Raw genomic sequence first — 17,672 nt, 5'->3', positions numbered from 1 at the left:
ATGTGCGTGCAACGTCATAGATGGAAGCTCCGGGCCTCTGTAGCACTCGCACGGGGCTATTTTAAGAACAAGCAAAGGGCTTTTGTTGCTCTTCAGTCCACCGCTGCCACGAAAGCGAATGGCGATATTTGCGCAGGCATTCTGCCACTTCAAATGTTCAATCGGCTTCATGGAATTAAACGAATGCTGGCGTGTGACAACCGCTGCGTGCTCATTCAATCATTTTTGCCTCACCTCCAGACTCAAATGTAACGTAAACTTTTTAGGAGTGCTTTCTGAGGCTATTTAGGATTTAATGTTCCTATTAGATGCAAAGGGGCACTTGGGGGGGATATTTTCTCAATGTCGGTTCTCATAAATGTAGACGTATCGCTCCACATGGAACATCTTCCCTCTGTTTTTTGCTCACTGTTTACTTTCGTTTTGCATTTATGTTTTTGAATTCCCCCGTCCATGTTTTTTTATTCACTTCCATCTCTTACGTCATCCACCACTGTCGTTTAAAAAAATAAAAAAAAAAGACCGGAGAGGGATGTTCGTTGTGCAAGGTCAGAAATGGGGAAGCTTTGTTGGTGATCATGGGAAAGTTATTAGAACGCCGCGCAGGCTATCAGGAGGCTATTTCAAAATACGATCAGCAATAAACAAAGTCAGGCAGTCATCATTTGTCAAAACTCAACAAGCATATGCGACAGCGTCTTTTTGCAACGTCGTCATGAATATTCTCTCTGCCTGACTTTAGCCGGGGCTGTTGGAGCCCACCTCCACTCTCGTGAGGGTGGCCAAGAGTGCGAGCACTTTGGGCATCGCGATCGAAGGAGGAGCCAACACTCGGCAGCCATTGCCACGAATTGTCACCATACAGGTGAGTGGGAAACATGCACGGCGCTTCTGTTTGTGACCAACAGGTGGCATCGGAGGGCTTCTCCTTCGGCGTCGCGCCTGTTGGTCATCATGTCATTCTCAGCATGTATCTTTTTGCTCATAGACAACAAAGCCATTTCATTTTATTCATCACAACGTCCTTTGCTCGTGACCATCGTGCTCAACCTTTTCTGACACAGCGTTACGTTTTAAAGGCAACTCTTTAGTGCCGTCTCTCAACTTCTTCCTAGTGAGCTGGTGATTGAAATAAAAAAAGGGATACTGATTGCAACGGGATGGATGAAAGGATTGGAAATCAGCGCTTTCAAAAATGTGGGAACGTACGGCAAAAGAAGCGAGGCAGTGTGGCGGATTTGAGCCGATGGAGAAACCAAGGTCTGGTCATTTGTGCGGGTTGTTTGTGCATGCTGTGGCCTGCATCCACTATTGCGCCACATTTGGTGTCAGCGAGACACTTTTGCTTTGTAATTGTCTCGGACTTGAAAATGTCGCTTCGCGATGTTTACGCCAGAGAATATTTCGCAGCTCCTCTCAAATCTCACCCTGGCACAAAAAATGTGTGCAACATTTACAGGGTGCTGATTTATGAAGACACCGGTCCATTTCCTTGGATCCGCTCATTTACGGGCTTAAATCAAGCGAAGCGAGAAGTGTTCTGATTTCCATTGAACAACCGGCTTCCGAGCCAACCTTATTCATGTGGCAACCGCGCTCACGTCGCCGATCAATCGCAGCGCAGCGCGTCATTGTCATTTGAAGCCGCGACTAACACGGCAGCCTTGAGGTCACGCTTCACAGCTGGGTAGGGAGACCGGATGTCTCCGAGGTGGAAAAGCGAGCTTTGAAAACTCTCAGCTAGGGAGAGGTAAGTTCTGTGTTATTAGGCCCTTGAGCAAGGCGCACAACCTCATTGTTTGCCCCAGTCCGGACTGAGCATCGGCGTGATAAATTAGCTTTGGGAGAGGCAACGTCAGAAAAGGAAGAGGGGGCATCGCTTCTATTTGAGGGACAGATGATGGCCTCCACTCCCAACCACGACGCACTATATAATTCCGCCCCGTCCCTGAGATACTTTAATAATGAAGCATTCTGAAGTCACAGCCATGTTGTTGCATTCTTTTAGTATTTTTGGTCAGGCACTTTTGTTTGTCTCTGCATTGCGAACGTCGTCAGCTGTTCTGTTTGTGAACGCCTCTTGTGCGAAATCGTGAAATCGTTTTGCTGCTGTTTGATTCAACAAATATTGAATCGCGACAGCTCTGTAAAACAACAGAGAAAGTGTCACTTTCAAAATGCCCCCCCCCCCCCCCCCACAAATGTGAGTGCGACACTTAATGTAGTCGAATGCGACGTGTCAAGCGATCATAAGGTGGCTGCCATAGAATGGGGGAAAAAATGCCCACTTGCAGATGGCTTCGGTCTGCTTTTGCCCTACTTTGGAGCGGCTCCATCCACAGTTTGGCACGGCGTGCTTAAACGTATCATCAAAATGCAAATTTGCGTGACTTGGCCCTGCCAAAACCTGACAGGAACAAATCCCAATGCCACTGCCTTCTCGCGCCCGACTCAGAAAAGATGCGACAAACACAGGCTGCTGCGTTCAAGCCCCTCGGGAGCAAACTGGGACGCGAGGGCCTGCAAATGACTTCATGTGTCGTTGAGATCAATGGTTCCAAAGCTGGGGGGCGGGGTTCCAAGTTTGGACACCCCAGGTGTATATGCTGCTATAGGATCATTGTACCGGTACTTATTTATTTAAACTAACCTTGTGTTTGTCTTTGTCCTTTTTTCCAAGCGAGGCGGTTCGGCTCACAACTGCGGTCAGCTGAAGGTGGGTCAGGTGATCTTGGAGGTGAACGGGGTTTCGCTGAGGGGCCGCGAGCACAAGGACGCCGCCCGCCTCATCGCTGAGGCCTTCAAGACCAAAGAGAAGGACTTTGTGGACTTTCTGGTGACCGAGTTCAATGTAGCACTATAGCCGAGCGGGACGGGTGAGAGAGACGAGCGGGAATTCAAGGACAGAAGGGGAGGAGGACATTTTCAGTTTGAAATGGCACAACACTTGAGCGGTGGACTCGACGCAAAGTCCACCTTGTCTTGTGACGCAACCTCATCCCTACCACCGATGTGTTCTCCATTCTTTCCAACATGTTACCTCTCCGCTGCGAGACCTTATGCACTACGGTAGATCATAGCAGAGCCTATATAACCTCGATTTTGCTGTCTGGATATCGAAACGGACGGATTGGCCTCCGTTGGAAATCTACCGGGACATCCCCGCGGTTGTCCAAGTTACAGCAGTCGGTTCATTTCGTCAGTTCTCGGCAACTGCGCCCGAAAAGACGACTGGGCTTTCCTCGTTTGAATTTATATATGTACAGATGAATTAATATAGATGTATATACTCTATAAGGTACACACTATAAGATCTCGATGTGAAATCGAAACCCATGGACAGTTACATCAACGTCTACACATATATTTTAAAAAGTATATATTTGTACATATGGATCGGAGCAGCTCCCATCTGTCCGATCAGTGTTGTCCATCGTCTTCATTTCAGTGTCCAATGAACGGTCATTTGTGGCAGGGAGCTCAAAAGAAGCCCGACAAGCACAGGGAGAGCATGCAAACGCCACCGGGCAGCCAGCAGGTTTTCAATCTGGTTGGAGGCCAAAGTGCAAAGCGCTGCGTCATGGTTTTTCCGTTTTTTTGAAAACATCTGCTGCTCTCTTTCAGTCCAGCCAGACGAAGAATCCCCCCCGATTGCCAGTTCTAATGTTGTTTTCAGACAGCGGTGGCACGATGCGCAAATGAAAGGACGTCATCCATCATGCTGACGGCGTAAGCGCATGACAGGGCGGCGTAGAATGAAGATGCATAAGAACGCCTGGAAGTGGAGCCGCTCTTGGGGACGGATCAAATCTCGAGGGTGTTTCACTTAGACCACTCGCCGTGCTTCCCGCTGCTCCTTCTACGAGACCGTTTCCATTTGGTAATTTCCAAGTCGCAGACTAATTAAACTCCCCAGGGAGCAGGAGGAAGCCGTGCCCAGCGCTTCAACTCAGGAGGCGGCGGAGTCAGAAGAGGACAACGCTTGCAAAGAGATGCGCGGTAGCGTTCGAGAGATTGGGTGAAAATGGGAGCACGCTTCTGGAAAGCATAAACAAGATGTTATTGTCGTTCTTGACGAATGAGTGACTCCGCCCCGATGGAAAACGCGCCATCACCTTTGGTTTTTAGCCTTGAGCATCAGGGATGGTTCAAAGTTCATCTCAGCGGCTCCAAGCCCATTTGTGCTTTGAAAGTAATCAGTCGAATCTTCAAATCAATTCCAAAGCAACCTTGGAGCCAATGAAATGAAGCTCAAATTGGGGTGACGTGCAAATAGCGGTTAAGATACCGCCCAAATCTTTTCGAAATGCGTCAATAGCAGTAGGGCCTCATTGACCTGCTATTAAAAATCCGGCGGGGAGGGAAAGACGCTGGAGGAAGTAATGGCAGCTTCAGACAGTCTCATCAATCAGACGCCACCATGACGGCGGTTTCGCCTTCACTCGGTGGCATCGACTCCAGCAACCGGCACCCTGCGACAGCTGCTCCCTCACTCCCAACTTCCTTGTTAAATCGGGCTTATTTGTTTCGCTGAGTTGTGCCTCCTCGCTTATTAGCCACAGTTAGCTTTGTTTCTTGATTAGCTTCCGCATTGGGATGCTGTCCATCTGCCTTTCTTTTTTGTTGTTGTTGTTCTCTTTGCTTTTCTTTCTCATCTGTCACGGTCCTCCTGTTGTTTGCCTGCTCCCGGCACATTTGAACAAGGATAGTTATACAAAGCTATTTATACAGAAAGTGTGTTTAATTTTTCAATAAAGATAATTGCACAAAATTGTAAGCCGTGATGCAGAGAGGTTGGCTCATTTTGTGTTTTCAAGGGAACGTTTTTGTCTGAAAGTCAATTTGTTGTAAAAACATGGGCTGAAGTACTTTGTGGAATACTAATCAATTGGGTGAATCTGGATAATGGCGGGATTTTTAAATTTTTCATTTTTTAAAAATGTGTCCAATGTAATACTGTATAGCGCTGGCTCTCGAACCTTTTACACCAAGTACCTTTGCAAAAAAAATGGCGTGTTTTTGAGGGGTTTTCTCATTCGTTGAAGATATTCACGTTTCATCCAAAAGGCTTGCTCAGATCCATTTTTTTTTTCAAGGGGTTAACGTGCTTCGATTTAACCTGGGCGTTTTGCCTTTCACACATGTACAGGTACACAAAAAATGACAGTTGAGTCTGGCAAACAGACCCAATTCAGCTTGAGACCATTCTGAAGTCCTTTTTCCCCCCAGAACATAAAGATTTTTTGTCACTCATTCTGAGTAAAAATTAATGATCACCAATAATGAATTAATTCCCAATTATGTTCAAATCACCCAGCAACCGCTATGGCTTGACATCACACTCGATATGGCATTCAGTTTTGTTTTGTTGTGTATTTTTATCATGGCAGCATCTGGGGAACTCTATGACACGTATGTTTCACATCACTCGTATCAAAGTAATCAAAGGTCAATTAAATGCACGGAAAGAAATTAGTTATCAGTAATGAAACCGGGGGACAAAACGAGTTGATAGTGTTCCCGTGTGGGCAAATCTTTTAACAGCGTGTCACGTGTCGAGTAGTCCATGTCAATCTTCCGCGAAGCTCCTCCTTCAAGGTACTTCGAAATATATGATCCTTTATCCTAAACTTTGTCTGTTAGGGCTCAATTCTTGAACAAATCGCACTTAACACAAATCTAAGATGTATGTTGTAGACATTAGATTGCTACAGTCACCTGTAGCATAAACGGTGACGAGGTTGGTTTGCTGCTTTGTTACAGTAATGATCTGAGAAAGGCATTGCGGCTCATGCGTCTGAGAGACAAAACTCAGGGTATACACCAAAGGACACCACTTGGCAAAAGTTACATCGGTGACCCCCTCAGCAAGAATGCTCATCAATGTCTACAACTTACAACGTCTCCAATTTTTACAAAACGGGCTATTTCGATACAAACGACCTGTGAAACATGTTCCAAAGTAAGGTACGAACGTTGTTTTTTAAAAGTCGTTTTCACGGAATGTACACGTGCTGGCAAATATGTCAGGAGTGACTTTGTAAGACGTAAAGAATCAATCTCGTGTCTCCGTTGTCTGTACCTGTGTAGAAATGATACTTTGCACTAAAGTAAATCTGCTTACTTTCTAGTTTGACGTATCGGGTTGACTTGCATGGTTTGTTGTGCCGAATGCGTGTCATGGTGACATAGGGGCGGGTCTTTGCTTTCAGTTTTGTGGTGTTCATGGCAACGGACCCTGTTGAATTCTGGCCATCCTGCCCGCGAACCTTTTTATATTCAGGTAGAGATAACTCCTTTTGTATCTTCAATTTACTGAGTATTTGTCGCCCAAAATATTTTGTCTTCAGGTACGATGCTCGGTTGGTCTCTCAGATCAGCAGCAGCCAGGCGGGTCGGTGTTTCTCGACAATTGTTGTTGAGCGAGTCTTTCTGGACTCAGCCGACTCGGATTGAAGCGCTAAATTGTAAGTAACGGGAATAGTCCCCCGGCAAGATGAACATGATGTGAGTGCGCCTTACATTGAGATAGACAGGGCCGCTCCTAAGTCGCGGGTCCCGGGGCTAACCATGGAATATAACCGCTGTGCCCCCTCCCCAATCCTAACAAGATGCTCCACTCATTTTCCAACATTGACAAACAGAGCATTACAAATATGTATGCTTTCCATCTATTTTAATGCATAGAGTTGCCAACCAATCAAATGGTTAATACACTATACTTTTTATATACCAATAGTGCATTTTTTCACAATCTCTGTTCTGCACTCAAGGTGCTCAATGGGGGAGATACTTTTCCACCGCAACACCATTAGTTTGATGGTGATGAAAAGGAATGTATCTCGTTAGGACACAGTGTCTATTACAGCAAGGAAGTGCAGAAGTTGAGATGAACGCGGAGCTTATTTCTAAGACTCCCTCATGCGTTGTGGAGGGTGTATCAGATCATGTCCTCCCAAACATCTCACTGTGGTTTTTGTGTTACTATTCATGGTCACAGCAATGCTTGGCTTCACTGCGTTTGGAAGTCGGTCTGTAAAATATCCTGGAGACAGTTTCTTTTGGCTCCTAAGACTTATTTGGGAACTGCTCAAGTAGTGTTAACAGTTGAGCCTATTCAGTTTTTTCAGCTGGAGCCCTTAGTTTGTTTTAGGGTTTTTTTTTTCTTGCTGTACACCAATCTGCTTACGCGTTTCCTATCCTGAGATAGTCACTTACTGATCAGTGAGCGTCTGCAAAGTCCACCAGTAAGGGGTTAAATGCAGATTAATCCCCCCCCCCCCCCGCCCTATGGCCACGGAGGAAAATTCTCAGTTGATTGTAGCATGTCCAGGAAAACAGGTGCGTTCATTTATTTTCTGTCTCCGCATAGTCTTTTCTGAATTGACTCCTAAGCCATATTTGGACACCTGCTGACGGTATTTTGTGGTTTCCTCACTTGAGTTTCTCCTCCTTCCTTTCTAAACGTGTCCCGCGTTGGTTCAGCCGCTGAGTCGTCTCCACTCATTCTTTTGCGGTCTCTAAAATGGCACTGTGAAAAAATGCTTGGCATGTTAGCCAACGTGAAGGTCCGTCGGGCGAGTACTCCACCATGACCACATGGGTGGAATAGTTGTGTCGAGAATGCCGGCTGCACCAAGATAACAATCTCCTTGTGTTAATCTGGGCTACTGAAGAAGCAGTGCGGCCAATTGAGAGCATATATTTTCAGGGACTGTTGTTTTACATGTTTTTTTTTTTTTTTTTTTTCCAGTTCAACAGAGTGGTTGTATTCGATGTGTTTGCAGCTTCGAGTCCACTGCCCGTGGGGCACAAACGCTTGCTATTTAAAAATTCCCATTTCTTTTCCATCAGTTCTATATTAAATGTCACAAAACAAATAACATTCAGCTTGCAGGAGCGTTTTTTACGGTCACATTGCAGAGTTGCCCGGCCATGTGTTGTCACAACAGAGTTCTCTAGTTCATCAACAAAAAAGATGAATGCCATGGGATAGAAAATGTGTAAACTCCACGGACATGTTTGTTTTTTCAATTTTCACTTCAAAAAAGTGACTTTTTTGTTTTGTTACTTTTCAACTGATGTGACTCAAGAGTTAGGATCGATGCCGTCAAGTTTTTATGGCCCGATTGGAACAGCCCTATTGGCTAATGAAAACATTTCCTGAGTCAGACCCACAAACGTCAATTCAAGTCACTAAAATGGGCCTCAAGTTCATTTCTGAAGTGCTTTTATGCATTATTTGTCGAACGGTGTTTTGTCACATTCCAGGAGCTGCATTCAAAGACTTCCCCGGGACCACTTGACTTCAACCAGCTCACGGATGGGACCGCAGGAGCAAGCCTGCAACATTTCCTCACCTCAGCGTTGAGTCACCAAAAACTGGCAAGTGAATGGAGTCGGTCAAGAACACCAAAACGGGCGTTCTCTCGTGGACTCCCGCTCCGAAGTGCGTCTCACCCGCCACTTCCGAAACGTCGGAAGATGCGTGGGATGAGGAGGAAGAACAAGATGATAACTTTTACGGTCAGATGGAGGAGAATGGCATCATTGGATTGACACTCGTGGATGACCCGCGGGAACACGATGACAGTGCAGAATGTAACGGAACCTCATCTCCTGGACCCGCCACCCCGGAAGGTCTTGCGATCTGCGTGGTACCAGATATGCCACCTGATGAGTTCTGCTCCACCCTCGATGAACATCTTGAAGATGAGGATGTACTGTCACCCTGTGAGTCATTAAACGTCTGTAACTTGGTAACGTGCGCAAACATAACCGATACTTTGCTACAGTATATATTTACATTTACGCGCACGCACGCACACACACATTGTTTAAGACTAGTTATTTGTGATGCACGATACGAAAAATGTCTCTTCTCTTATTCTGTGTGCATGAATTGTTTCAATAATAAGAAGAAGTATTATTTTTATTGTCGAGGAGACTTCAGCTGACTGTACATGAATGTATTTGAGGCAGCTTTCGATATAGGCCCAACGACTACTGTACTGTATTTATTGCCCTCGCATTGAACATTGTATTGAAAACTGCAATACTTGCAAAACTTACCGGCGTTTTCTTCAACTGCATTTTCTTTTATTTTTAATAGACTGTGATGGCGTTTGCGTCTTAAAAGAACGAGGACATAATCAGGCCAAGGCAAACGAGAGGGAGACGCCAAAAGGGCAGAAGACAGAGCGCTTCTCCGAGCGGGACTCGCACTTGGACACGGCTCAGGGGGAGAGAGATGGAACAGAAGGTGAGTGGGCTTTGCGAAACGGACCAGTCAACGATAGCAAAGAGTCAGAAAGGAGCAGTGAGCGCCAATTTTGTGAGTCTCCATCCTTGATAGTGGAAGCCAATGGAGATTGCAAACCTCGGTGTCCAACGCAGCGGGCTTCTTCTCGTCCAAGTCTTCCCGTGTTCTCTCGCCTGTGCCGTTTTACTTTGGAGGAAATGGTCGCTGCTCCAGGGATCGCGAGTGAAACTGTTCCAGACATGTGCTTTACGGACTTTCCAGACACTCACAGCCTCATGAGCTGCGTGTCCAGCCTTCGCCACCAAGAAAGCTCTGAAGAAGAAGAAGACCAAGAAGATGCTCTCTCTCCTCAACCACAGAGCAGTGAGAATTCACAGACTGGTCTTAAAAAACCCGCTCCCTCACCGGGGCCAAGGTCGCAGCCCCGTCATGACGCTGCACTTCCACGGACCAGTTCTCACGACAAACCAAAGGAAGATTGCCATCACACTCCCAGAAGAGCGGACGAATGCAGGTAATTCAACGACGGCGGTGCCTTGAGATTATTTGATCGAAATAACTTTCAACCAAATATTTTACGATTAGCTAGCGTATAAAATGACTTCTCCGCGTATTCCACAAAGAAATAAGACTTGACTGAAGGAATTGTCCCTTGGAACACGTCTACCAATTGTTTTGGAGCAAACAACTTTTTGGCTTTGTTGCGCCAGCTAACATTGTCCCCATAAATGTCAAGAATTTATCATATACTTGCTCCAACTTGTATTTGTGTTTTAGTGCCCCCCCCCAAAATACGACTTGTACTATATTTTTGTTTGGCGACAGACGGTGAAGTCGGCACATTTTATACCAAGCAGCGGTTTGGCAAATAGTAAACGATCCAAAAGGAGGCTTCAAGCTGTTTGGAGTGCAGGTTTTATGTTACTTTCAAACACCGACACTGGTGTATTTGAAACAACCACATAGCTTTGTCTTTCATTACGCTAGCAAATGCTAATTAGCATCTAGCTTGAAGTGAGACGAGAGTCTTTTGATTAATTAGCGCAACCACGCTACAAATTCAACTTGCATCTCAAGGTGGCACCGTCCATGAATCATTTGGAATCCTTCTTGTACCACAGCGATTCTCTTTTCTGCACTTTGCTTGTTGTCTTTTAAGGATTTAAACCCTGTTGTTGTTCCAGAAAAGCCTACCCAAATCACTGGGTTCCAGATTTGTCCAAAGTAAAGCCGAGGGTGTCTTTCCCGAAAGGGGATTACAAGCCTCCCAAGAGCAGATGGTCTTCCAAGAATCCTCCCAAGTCCCTGACGCCAGAGGCCCCCGTTGTCTTTAAATCTCCCGCTGACATTGTCAAAGAAGTTCTGCTGAACACGAGCGACGGACCTCAGCCGCCATTAGACTTGAACAAAAGAACATCCGCCGGCACCGTGCCTCAGGAGTTCCGGTCCCAGCAGAAGGCCGGTATCCTGCTCGATCAGCTCCAGGTACAGCTGAGGAAAACGTCAGAGAAGCCATTTGTCTTTACGCACCGTCCCGTTGCTAAGATAAATGAAAAGTACGGGAGGTTGTCGCCCGCTCATTCATGCGGCACCTTCAATGAATGTTACTCTTAGCCAAGGCATCGTCTTCGTTTCTCTGACCGGTTTCTTTCCCTTCTCCTCACGCATACTTTTAAAACACGCACCCCCGTTAGGTCATTTTATATTTACATCACAAAAATATCATCTGTATACATATTTATTTACTTCTTTTTTTTTTTCTCTCCACGTTCTCGCTTCTCTGGCTGGAAGGAGGACCACGGCAGACTGCTGACGAAGTACGCCGAAGCGGCGAACACAATCGATCGCCTGCGGCTGGAAGCCAAGGTTTGATCATGTTGAACCGCCGTTCAAATTGGTGACTTTCATTGACCCGCTTTCATTTCATCGGGTGTTACAAAGAAAGAAAGAAAGAAGAGTTGCTAGTTGCAACTCTGTCACGAGTAAATGAAAAGAGAAGGAAAAAAAAAATCATTGATCTGGGAAAGCAGCTCAAGGATTTGTAACAACTCCGTTGGGGTGTCGTCATTGATTTTCAGCGCCGTATGTCACAATTAGCATGAACTGCAGTGAACGGAGCCCTGTACTAGCTTAGCTCGAGAGACGGAGCAGCATGCGCTTTGAGCAAGGGGGGAAAAAAAACAGCGTGTGGTTTTCAATGAGCCGCTTTCTAATCGGCACCAATTCATTTGAGCAATGAGGAAAATGAAGCACTGATCAGTGCGTTCTCCTTTGACCGGGTTAGGTTAGTCGCGAAGGGAACTGTCGCGGATGTGTGAGGTCGGCGACACGATTTTGCCACGGTGAGTGACACCGTTTTGTTTCCTTTCCATTTTCCACAAGGTGAACCTGTACTCGGAGCAGCAAATGCCCGCTCACGTCGTGCCACTGGGACAACACGCGGAGCCTTCAAAGTTCATGCGGCTGGACTTTCCTCAAGCTCAGAAAGCGCAGCCCAGCGCCGTTTCTCAGCCGAGTGGACCCAGCACGCACATCAGTAAATTTGTCAGCAATCCTCACTTCTGCTCTGACGCAGGATATCGCACTCATGCAATGATTGCGACGTGGTTTGGGCGATGCTTCAAAAACAATACATACAGATGGAACCCGGCATGCAAGACGAGGCATTTTTTGACCCTTATCTCATGGATGTGAACTTTAACATGAAGAATGTATTCCTTCCCTTCAACAGGAGCTTCCTCCAGCCTATTTTTATCTTCCTCCATTTCAAAGAGTTTGGAGTCCCAAGGCAATCGCAAGGTGGCGAATGCGCTCTTCGCACAGGCCGACAAGTTCCTCCAGCAGGTCGTCGACTTCTCATTTGTTATTATGATGTCTTATGCGCGAGGGGGGTTCATTTCATAATGTGGCGTTTTTTTTTTGTTTGTTTTTTTTTTTTCCCCAGCTCCAACATTTTGAGGAATTTCTGAAGAGCAAAATGCCTTTCCAACAGGTGAAGGTGAGACGAATTATTTTGTTGCCGGCTTGCACATATTCTCACTCAACAACCGGCCCTTCTGTGTAGGGACTTGCACAACTTTATCAAGGACTGGACTCTTTGGAAAAGGGCTACCTGGCAGCCAGGAAAGAACACAAAGTCCAACAGCAGCAAGGGGCAGAGCACAGCCACTTTGACCCCAATCGGTAGGAGGACTGGATTCTATTTTCAGGATTTTTTGCTCAATTTTTACATGTTTGCGTCGCTTCTGTGTGTTAGGGAGCTGGAGGAGTTCATTTACCAATGTGGGCGGCATATGGATGAGCTGAAAGAGAGGGTGGATCGGAATTCCCGCGCTGCCGATTCTGCTCGTTCTCTTTCACCTGAAGCCCAAAAATCCCCTGCATGTGACGATTCTCACGCTGAGGTAACTTCGCCCTTCTCTGTCTCGACTAGATTCGTTTATTTTTTTCTGGCCTGCGCCGTCTCACTCACTCTTTTTGATGTGAGATGAGATGGAACATCTATTTGTGACATGTTATTTACTAAAGACGCCACATATATTTAGGTTATTCTGCCCCCTGCTGTTAATTGTGAGGGTTGCATTGAGTGGCAGGAAGTGGTTTGTGTTGATTAGGAAGAAGTTAACGTCAGTTTGAGGAAAGAAGCGTGAGGGGGGCTTCAGTTTCTTCTAATCAACTCGTAAATTCCTGTTTAGAAGGCGAAATGGTATGTGGTCATGTCTATTGTGTGTTTTATGTTGTACATTGTGCAATTGTAGATTTTTTTTTTTTTCACCAAGACATGGTGTTCGTCAGCGATGGATGTTGTGGAACATTGGTCGACTCGTCAAGTCTTTCTAGAAAACCTTTAGGAGCCGTTACACGGGCTACCTCGCGGATTTTGCCTATGGCGGGTTCTTTTTGGGGTGTAACCGCCGCGATGAACGAGGGCTCACTGGACAAATAAACTTGCCTTGCCTTAATACCCCTCCTTCAGTTGTAATCAAGATTTTGCATCATTATCTTCGTCAAGGCATTTAAAAAAAATGTTTGTCCCTCCTTCCAGAGTCAACATACACCTTTGTCGCTTGATTCAGTCGAGCTGACCAACAAGGAAGTTGGGCCGGGCAACCTGAATTCTTCCCACTTCAAGAAAAGATGCGATGAACAAGCCACGGATGTCGATCAGTAAGCGCAAACACATTTGTTATTTTATGCTTTGTCTTCCGTTTCACGTTGCACCGTGTTGCGTTGATGCAGGAGTCCAACCGTGCGTCTCACGCCAACTCCTGCGAGCATGAGGAGGAAGGAGGTCCGGAAGTCCTACAGCGGCAGTCAGTGCAGTCTGGCAGAAATCAGCGCATCAGAGAAGAGAAGCGCCAATCTTCAAACCGGGATGAGGAGAGTGCTTTCTCAGGTCAGCAGTGACCCGCCGACCTCATTCATTTAATGCCGGCCGTTTCTCTCAAATTGGGAGAGCCGGCCGTGGCGGCCATTTTGACTAAGTTGTGAAGGCGGACAGAAAATTGAGTTCAGTCGTATGTATGTTAAATGATGTGTGCTGTGTTGAGCCAGGACGGAGGCATTTCTCCGGGAACCGATAGCGGCTTTGTTGGTTCCGAGTGCAGTCATCAGATTTGGGCCGCAACTCACGACCCTTGCCAGCGGAGAGCCTCAAAGCGGTGAGTAGGGCGCCTTGACTCTCTCGCAGAAGAGATACGGTGTACTTTTCACAACATAAATGTCATGACACACATAGCGTTGACTTCTTTTCCGATTGTGTTTCCCTCAGTTGTCTCTTGATTCCAACGCTGACAATAAAGCCATCTTCCCGTTCTTTTTCTTGCTCTTTTTGTCGGTCCTCATTTGCTTCCTGGTGCGCCAGTGTTTCAGGGCCTGCAGAGGTCAGCTCAGTCAAGCCTCAGACCATCCGAACCTCCACACCATCTCGTGACTCCTCGCAATCGCACAGGCGCACGTCACGCGAGCCCAGTGAATATTTCCAAGAGGCGATGAGGGGATCCTGTCCGGGGGAGCGCACGCAAAGGCAGCGGGTCCATCAGACAGACTCAATCAGGACCGACAGTGAAATAAGTGAGTTGCCAGTCATTTTCTTCTGGCCTCTGTTTTTGTGGACAGCAAATCTGATTTTTGTGTCGCCCCGCGCAATTCCCAATTTGGCAGACACCCACGTCAGCGCGGCCCTCCCGCTCACAGGTCCTCTGGCCTGCACTCGCCCGTGATATTCTTAACATCGGGTCTAACCTGCCTCTGTGCGGAGTTACGCCGTGCGCTGTGCATGATTTACACCAGTCACAAAAATATCTTTCAAATATTTTATTTCAATCATTAATTTTAACCACGAATTAAGACTCTTTGCTGCCTTTTGTCTCCCCCAGCCCATCCTGTGTCCGAAGACATACAAAGTGATCAGTATGAAGAAACCCTCCCCTGTTCCTCCCCAAGCTCCTCCTGCTCCACTGTCCGTCATCACCATGGCGACTCTCTTACAACGCAGAGGTCCAGTCAGATGGTGACTTGCAAGTGAGTGTGACGCAGCGGCTGCCGTGACAACAACGAACGGCTGCGCAAACAAAGCATCCCTCCTCCGGACATTTAGACGCAGGACTTTTGAAACCATTCGTTTGTAGATCAGTCTTGACAGCTCATGAAATGCTTTTGCTGACGGAGCCCTTTTCTGCAAAGACATCCAACATTATTTTGTGTATTTTAATTTCAGGCCTGGCTGCTAATGCGTTCGGTTACATATGAAGAGGTAGCCTACTCTGTCTTGGCCCCTGCATGGTTTGGTGTGGAATAACTCGTGTGTGCCAAGGTTGACACGCACGGATTGATTTGGGCGCTGTCGTCTCTTGAGTGTTTGCGCTCACATTTCCTGCGCTTTTATTGACCTTTGACATGAGTTGCAGTGGGGGGGGGACTATTGCACGTTCTTTCTACTAGACTGTGACTTTCAACTTGTGTTCTTCATAGTGATTCCAGCCAGGCTTCGCAGTCCATCAAGTCCACCGCGCCAGCACACATAGGGGAGAGTCCCATGGCGAAGCCCCTTTCTGGAACTAATTCCACTCAAGGCAAATGTACGCAACACAGAACCTCACATGCCCTCAGGTTGGTTCATTTCCTCACAGTAGACTTTATGCAGATTGGTTCCGGGGTGCTTTTTATCCCATATTGACCGTCATCTGTTCAAGTGTAACATAATGATTTTCCCCGCCTTTTATCTTTTTTCTTTTGTTTCATTCCAAATGAAGGGACCACGTGAAAAGTCCTGCAATGATATGGTCTGGTCTTTATACCATTGATAAATGACCGGCCAAGCCCTCAATGCTGGACATTGCGCTTATATTTGTAGAATAACCGATCATCCGTATCCTTCTGGGCATGACTACAAATTGTTGCCTTAGGTGTCGAGACCACTCAAGCGATGTCAGTAGAAGCAGCAGGAAGAAATGGTCCATCGATGGCAATGAGGTGGAGAAGGTGATGAGACGCACAGCCAGAAAAAGATTGACGCACAAACAACAAACACGACGTGACACATGTATGTTTATCCACGATAACACTATATCTTTCATTCCGCAACGTTCAAGGTCTTTTTGTACATGTTATATTATCGTGTTATTCAATGCACGACCATTGAACACGATCACCCATAAGTGATGATTTTTATTTTTAACGTTTCAGCAACTGCGACAGAGGACGAAAATGCTGCTCGGCGACTTCTGGTGTCAAGATCCACCCAAACATCTATTGCAGCAACTGACAGCCAACTTTTATACGCAAGTGACCAAGTCCAGCACATAAGTAAGAAGAATATGTGTTTAAAAACTCATCGTCAAGCCAGGAGAATATAGTTACAGGATTGCATGACATCTGATTCGTATGTTTTGCAGAGCGGGATAATGCCGAACGCGCAGACGACAATGATGGCCGGACAAGCGGAGTTCTTCCTTGTTCTCAGTGTTTGTCACGTCACAACGTGTCTTCTGAAAGTAAGCAGCAACCAGTCGCCACTCTTGTCTTTTGTCTCCCCGAATCGACTGATGCTCTTTGACTTGTCGCTTTTCGTTGTGGTTGCTTGGAACCTTTGGAACAAGCAGGTGGCCACCGAGAGCCCGCCCAGTTCTGTTCCTGTCATTGTCATCGCTGTCACCATTGTAGACATTCCGAAACCAAGACAGCCAATGAGCAAGGTGAGGAGGTCACGTGGTTGTGTTTTTGTGTTCAATAAAAACCATGACTGTAAAGGGGGTGAGGAGCATGAGGTGGGACATTTACCGGACAAATCCATATTCGGCCTCTTCCGAGAAATGAATTTGAATCAAACAAAGAGTAGTGTGTGTTGTGTCAGTGAGTCAAAGTATTAGTGGGAGTATCTGACATGCTCCGTTTCACAGACTGTTGCAGAGACTCAAACACCTCCAAGATCTCCAGCTGCACACCATCGGAGTCTCCCAACAAAGCGGCACCACCTGCCGTCTGCCCGTCATTGTGTCCTACACCGTTACTGTAAGCGGCATGTCCACTTGACCCCCTTCCATCCCCCCACACACACAATTGACCAATTTATTCATGAGAGCTGTAACGTGTGACCTGATGACTGTTTTGTTACTTTTAGCCTGTATCTCCAACCTCAACCCGTCCACGTGTGCACCAACAACACAGGCTCTCCCTCAAAGGTGGACAGTAGCAAAGAAGAGGAGAGGTCGCGCCCCTCGCCGTGCGTTGTTCCGGAACGCTCTGTGGATGATGCCCTCCTAGCTGCGCAGAAGATAAAAGACGTGTCAAAACGCATGGTGCGTTCACTGACAGCAGGCATGCGCTCGCTGGAGCGACTCTCCAAGTCCCGCTCCAATTCCAACTCGGACTGACTAACGGTGCGTCTGTTCCCAGAGCCCGCCTGGTGCAGGCGCAGTGACTTCTCACAAAACCTTTTACACGATATAGCAGCCGTATAAAGGTTAAACAATTTGTGAAATACGGATTATTGTGTGATCAATATTGTACAGTGAGGTTATTTAGCAAAGTTGTGTAAATGAAGATGACGCCCATAAGTTTACGTTGGCCAGAAAACTAAAGTACCATCTAAGTATGAATACCCTTTACTTTTACACGTGCTATTCTTGTATTCTATCTGTCTACGAGTACTCTCTGTTAAATTATAAATTAAAACAATCTGTTTTAACACTTTTTGGTCCTAGCACACTATTTATCCCATTACCAGAAAGATCTAATATGTGTCATCCATCCGTCCATCCATTTTCTAATTTGCTTTTCCTCACACACGTAGCGGGCGTGCTGGAGCGACTGTGCCGCCCGCATTTTTAAAGTCACCAATTTATTTTGTTCCAGTGGAGTTGCCTTAACGACCTGCGCATGTGCCGCAGATCGTGCAGGGTCATTAAAT

At 46.5% G+C, this 17,672-nt stretch overlaps 2 protein-coding genes across 12 annotated transcripts in view; both read left to right on the top strand.

Moving 5' to 3' along the window:
• whrna (whirlin a) overlaps positions 1-4,788 on the top strand; it is a 35,206-nt gene extending 30,418 nt beyond the window's left edge. For all 4 annotated transcript variants that reach the window (XM_086134458.1, XM_086134461.1, XM_086134460.1 and 1 more), the window contains 2 exons: positions 743-865; positions 2,681-4,788. In XM_086134458.1, coding sequence (XP_085990584.1) covers positions 743-865; positions 2,681-2,863 — 306 coding nt within the window. In that variant the 3' untranslated portion in view covers positions 2,864-4,788. The remainder of the gene's footprint in view (positions 1-742; positions 866-2,680) is intronic.
• A 136-nt stretch (positions 4,789-4,924) lies between these two features.
• akna (AT-hook transcription factor) lies at positions 4,925-17,452 on the top strand. 8 transcript variants are annotated; one of them, XM_086134456.1, is made up of 23 exons: positions 4,925-5,967; positions 8,272-8,733; positions 9,113-9,262; positions 9,524-9,776; positions 10,447-10,747; positions 11,054-11,128; positions 11,645-11,798; positions 11,994-12,106; positions 12,207-12,260; positions 12,327-12,445; positions 12,519-12,666; positions 13,308-13,429; positions 13,502-13,658; positions 13,817-13,923; positions 14,127-14,335; positions 14,641-14,785; positions 15,236-15,373; positions 15,670-15,806; positions 15,950-16,069; positions 16,159-16,257; positions 16,363-16,458; positions 16,663-16,774; positions 16,884-17,452. In XM_086134456.1, the coding sequence occupies exons 2-23, from the start codon at positions 8,394-8,396 to the stop codon at positions 17,134-17,136; spliced, it is 3,402 nt and encodes a 1,133-aa protein (XP_085990582.1). In that variant the 5' UTR covers positions 4,925-5,967; positions 8,272-8,393; the 3' UTR covers positions 17,137-17,452. The 8 variants fall into 8 exon arrangements, 6 of the variants coding, with proteins under 6 accessions (XP_085990582.1, XP_085990581.1, XP_085990580.1 ...); XM_086134455.1 differs by having other exon boundaries at positions 9,356-9,776; XM_086134454.1 differs by having other exon boundaries at positions 9,113-9,776; positions 12,207-12,254.
• The last annotated feature ends 220 nt before the right edge of the window (positions 17,453-17,672 follow it).

This window comes from Hippocampus guttulatus, chromosome 17 (genome assembly GCF_054856545.1).
Source record: "Hippocampus guttulatus isolate MCC_2025c chromosome 17, RoL_Hgut_1.0, whole genome shotgun sequence".
Taxonomy (NCBI): domain Eukaryota; kingdom Metazoa; phylum Chordata; class Actinopteri; order Syngnathiformes; family Syngnathidae; genus Hippocampus; species Hippocampus guttulatus.
The sequence above is the reverse complement of the archived record's forward strand: the minus strand, read 5'-3'. Positions and strand labels throughout refer to the sequence as shown.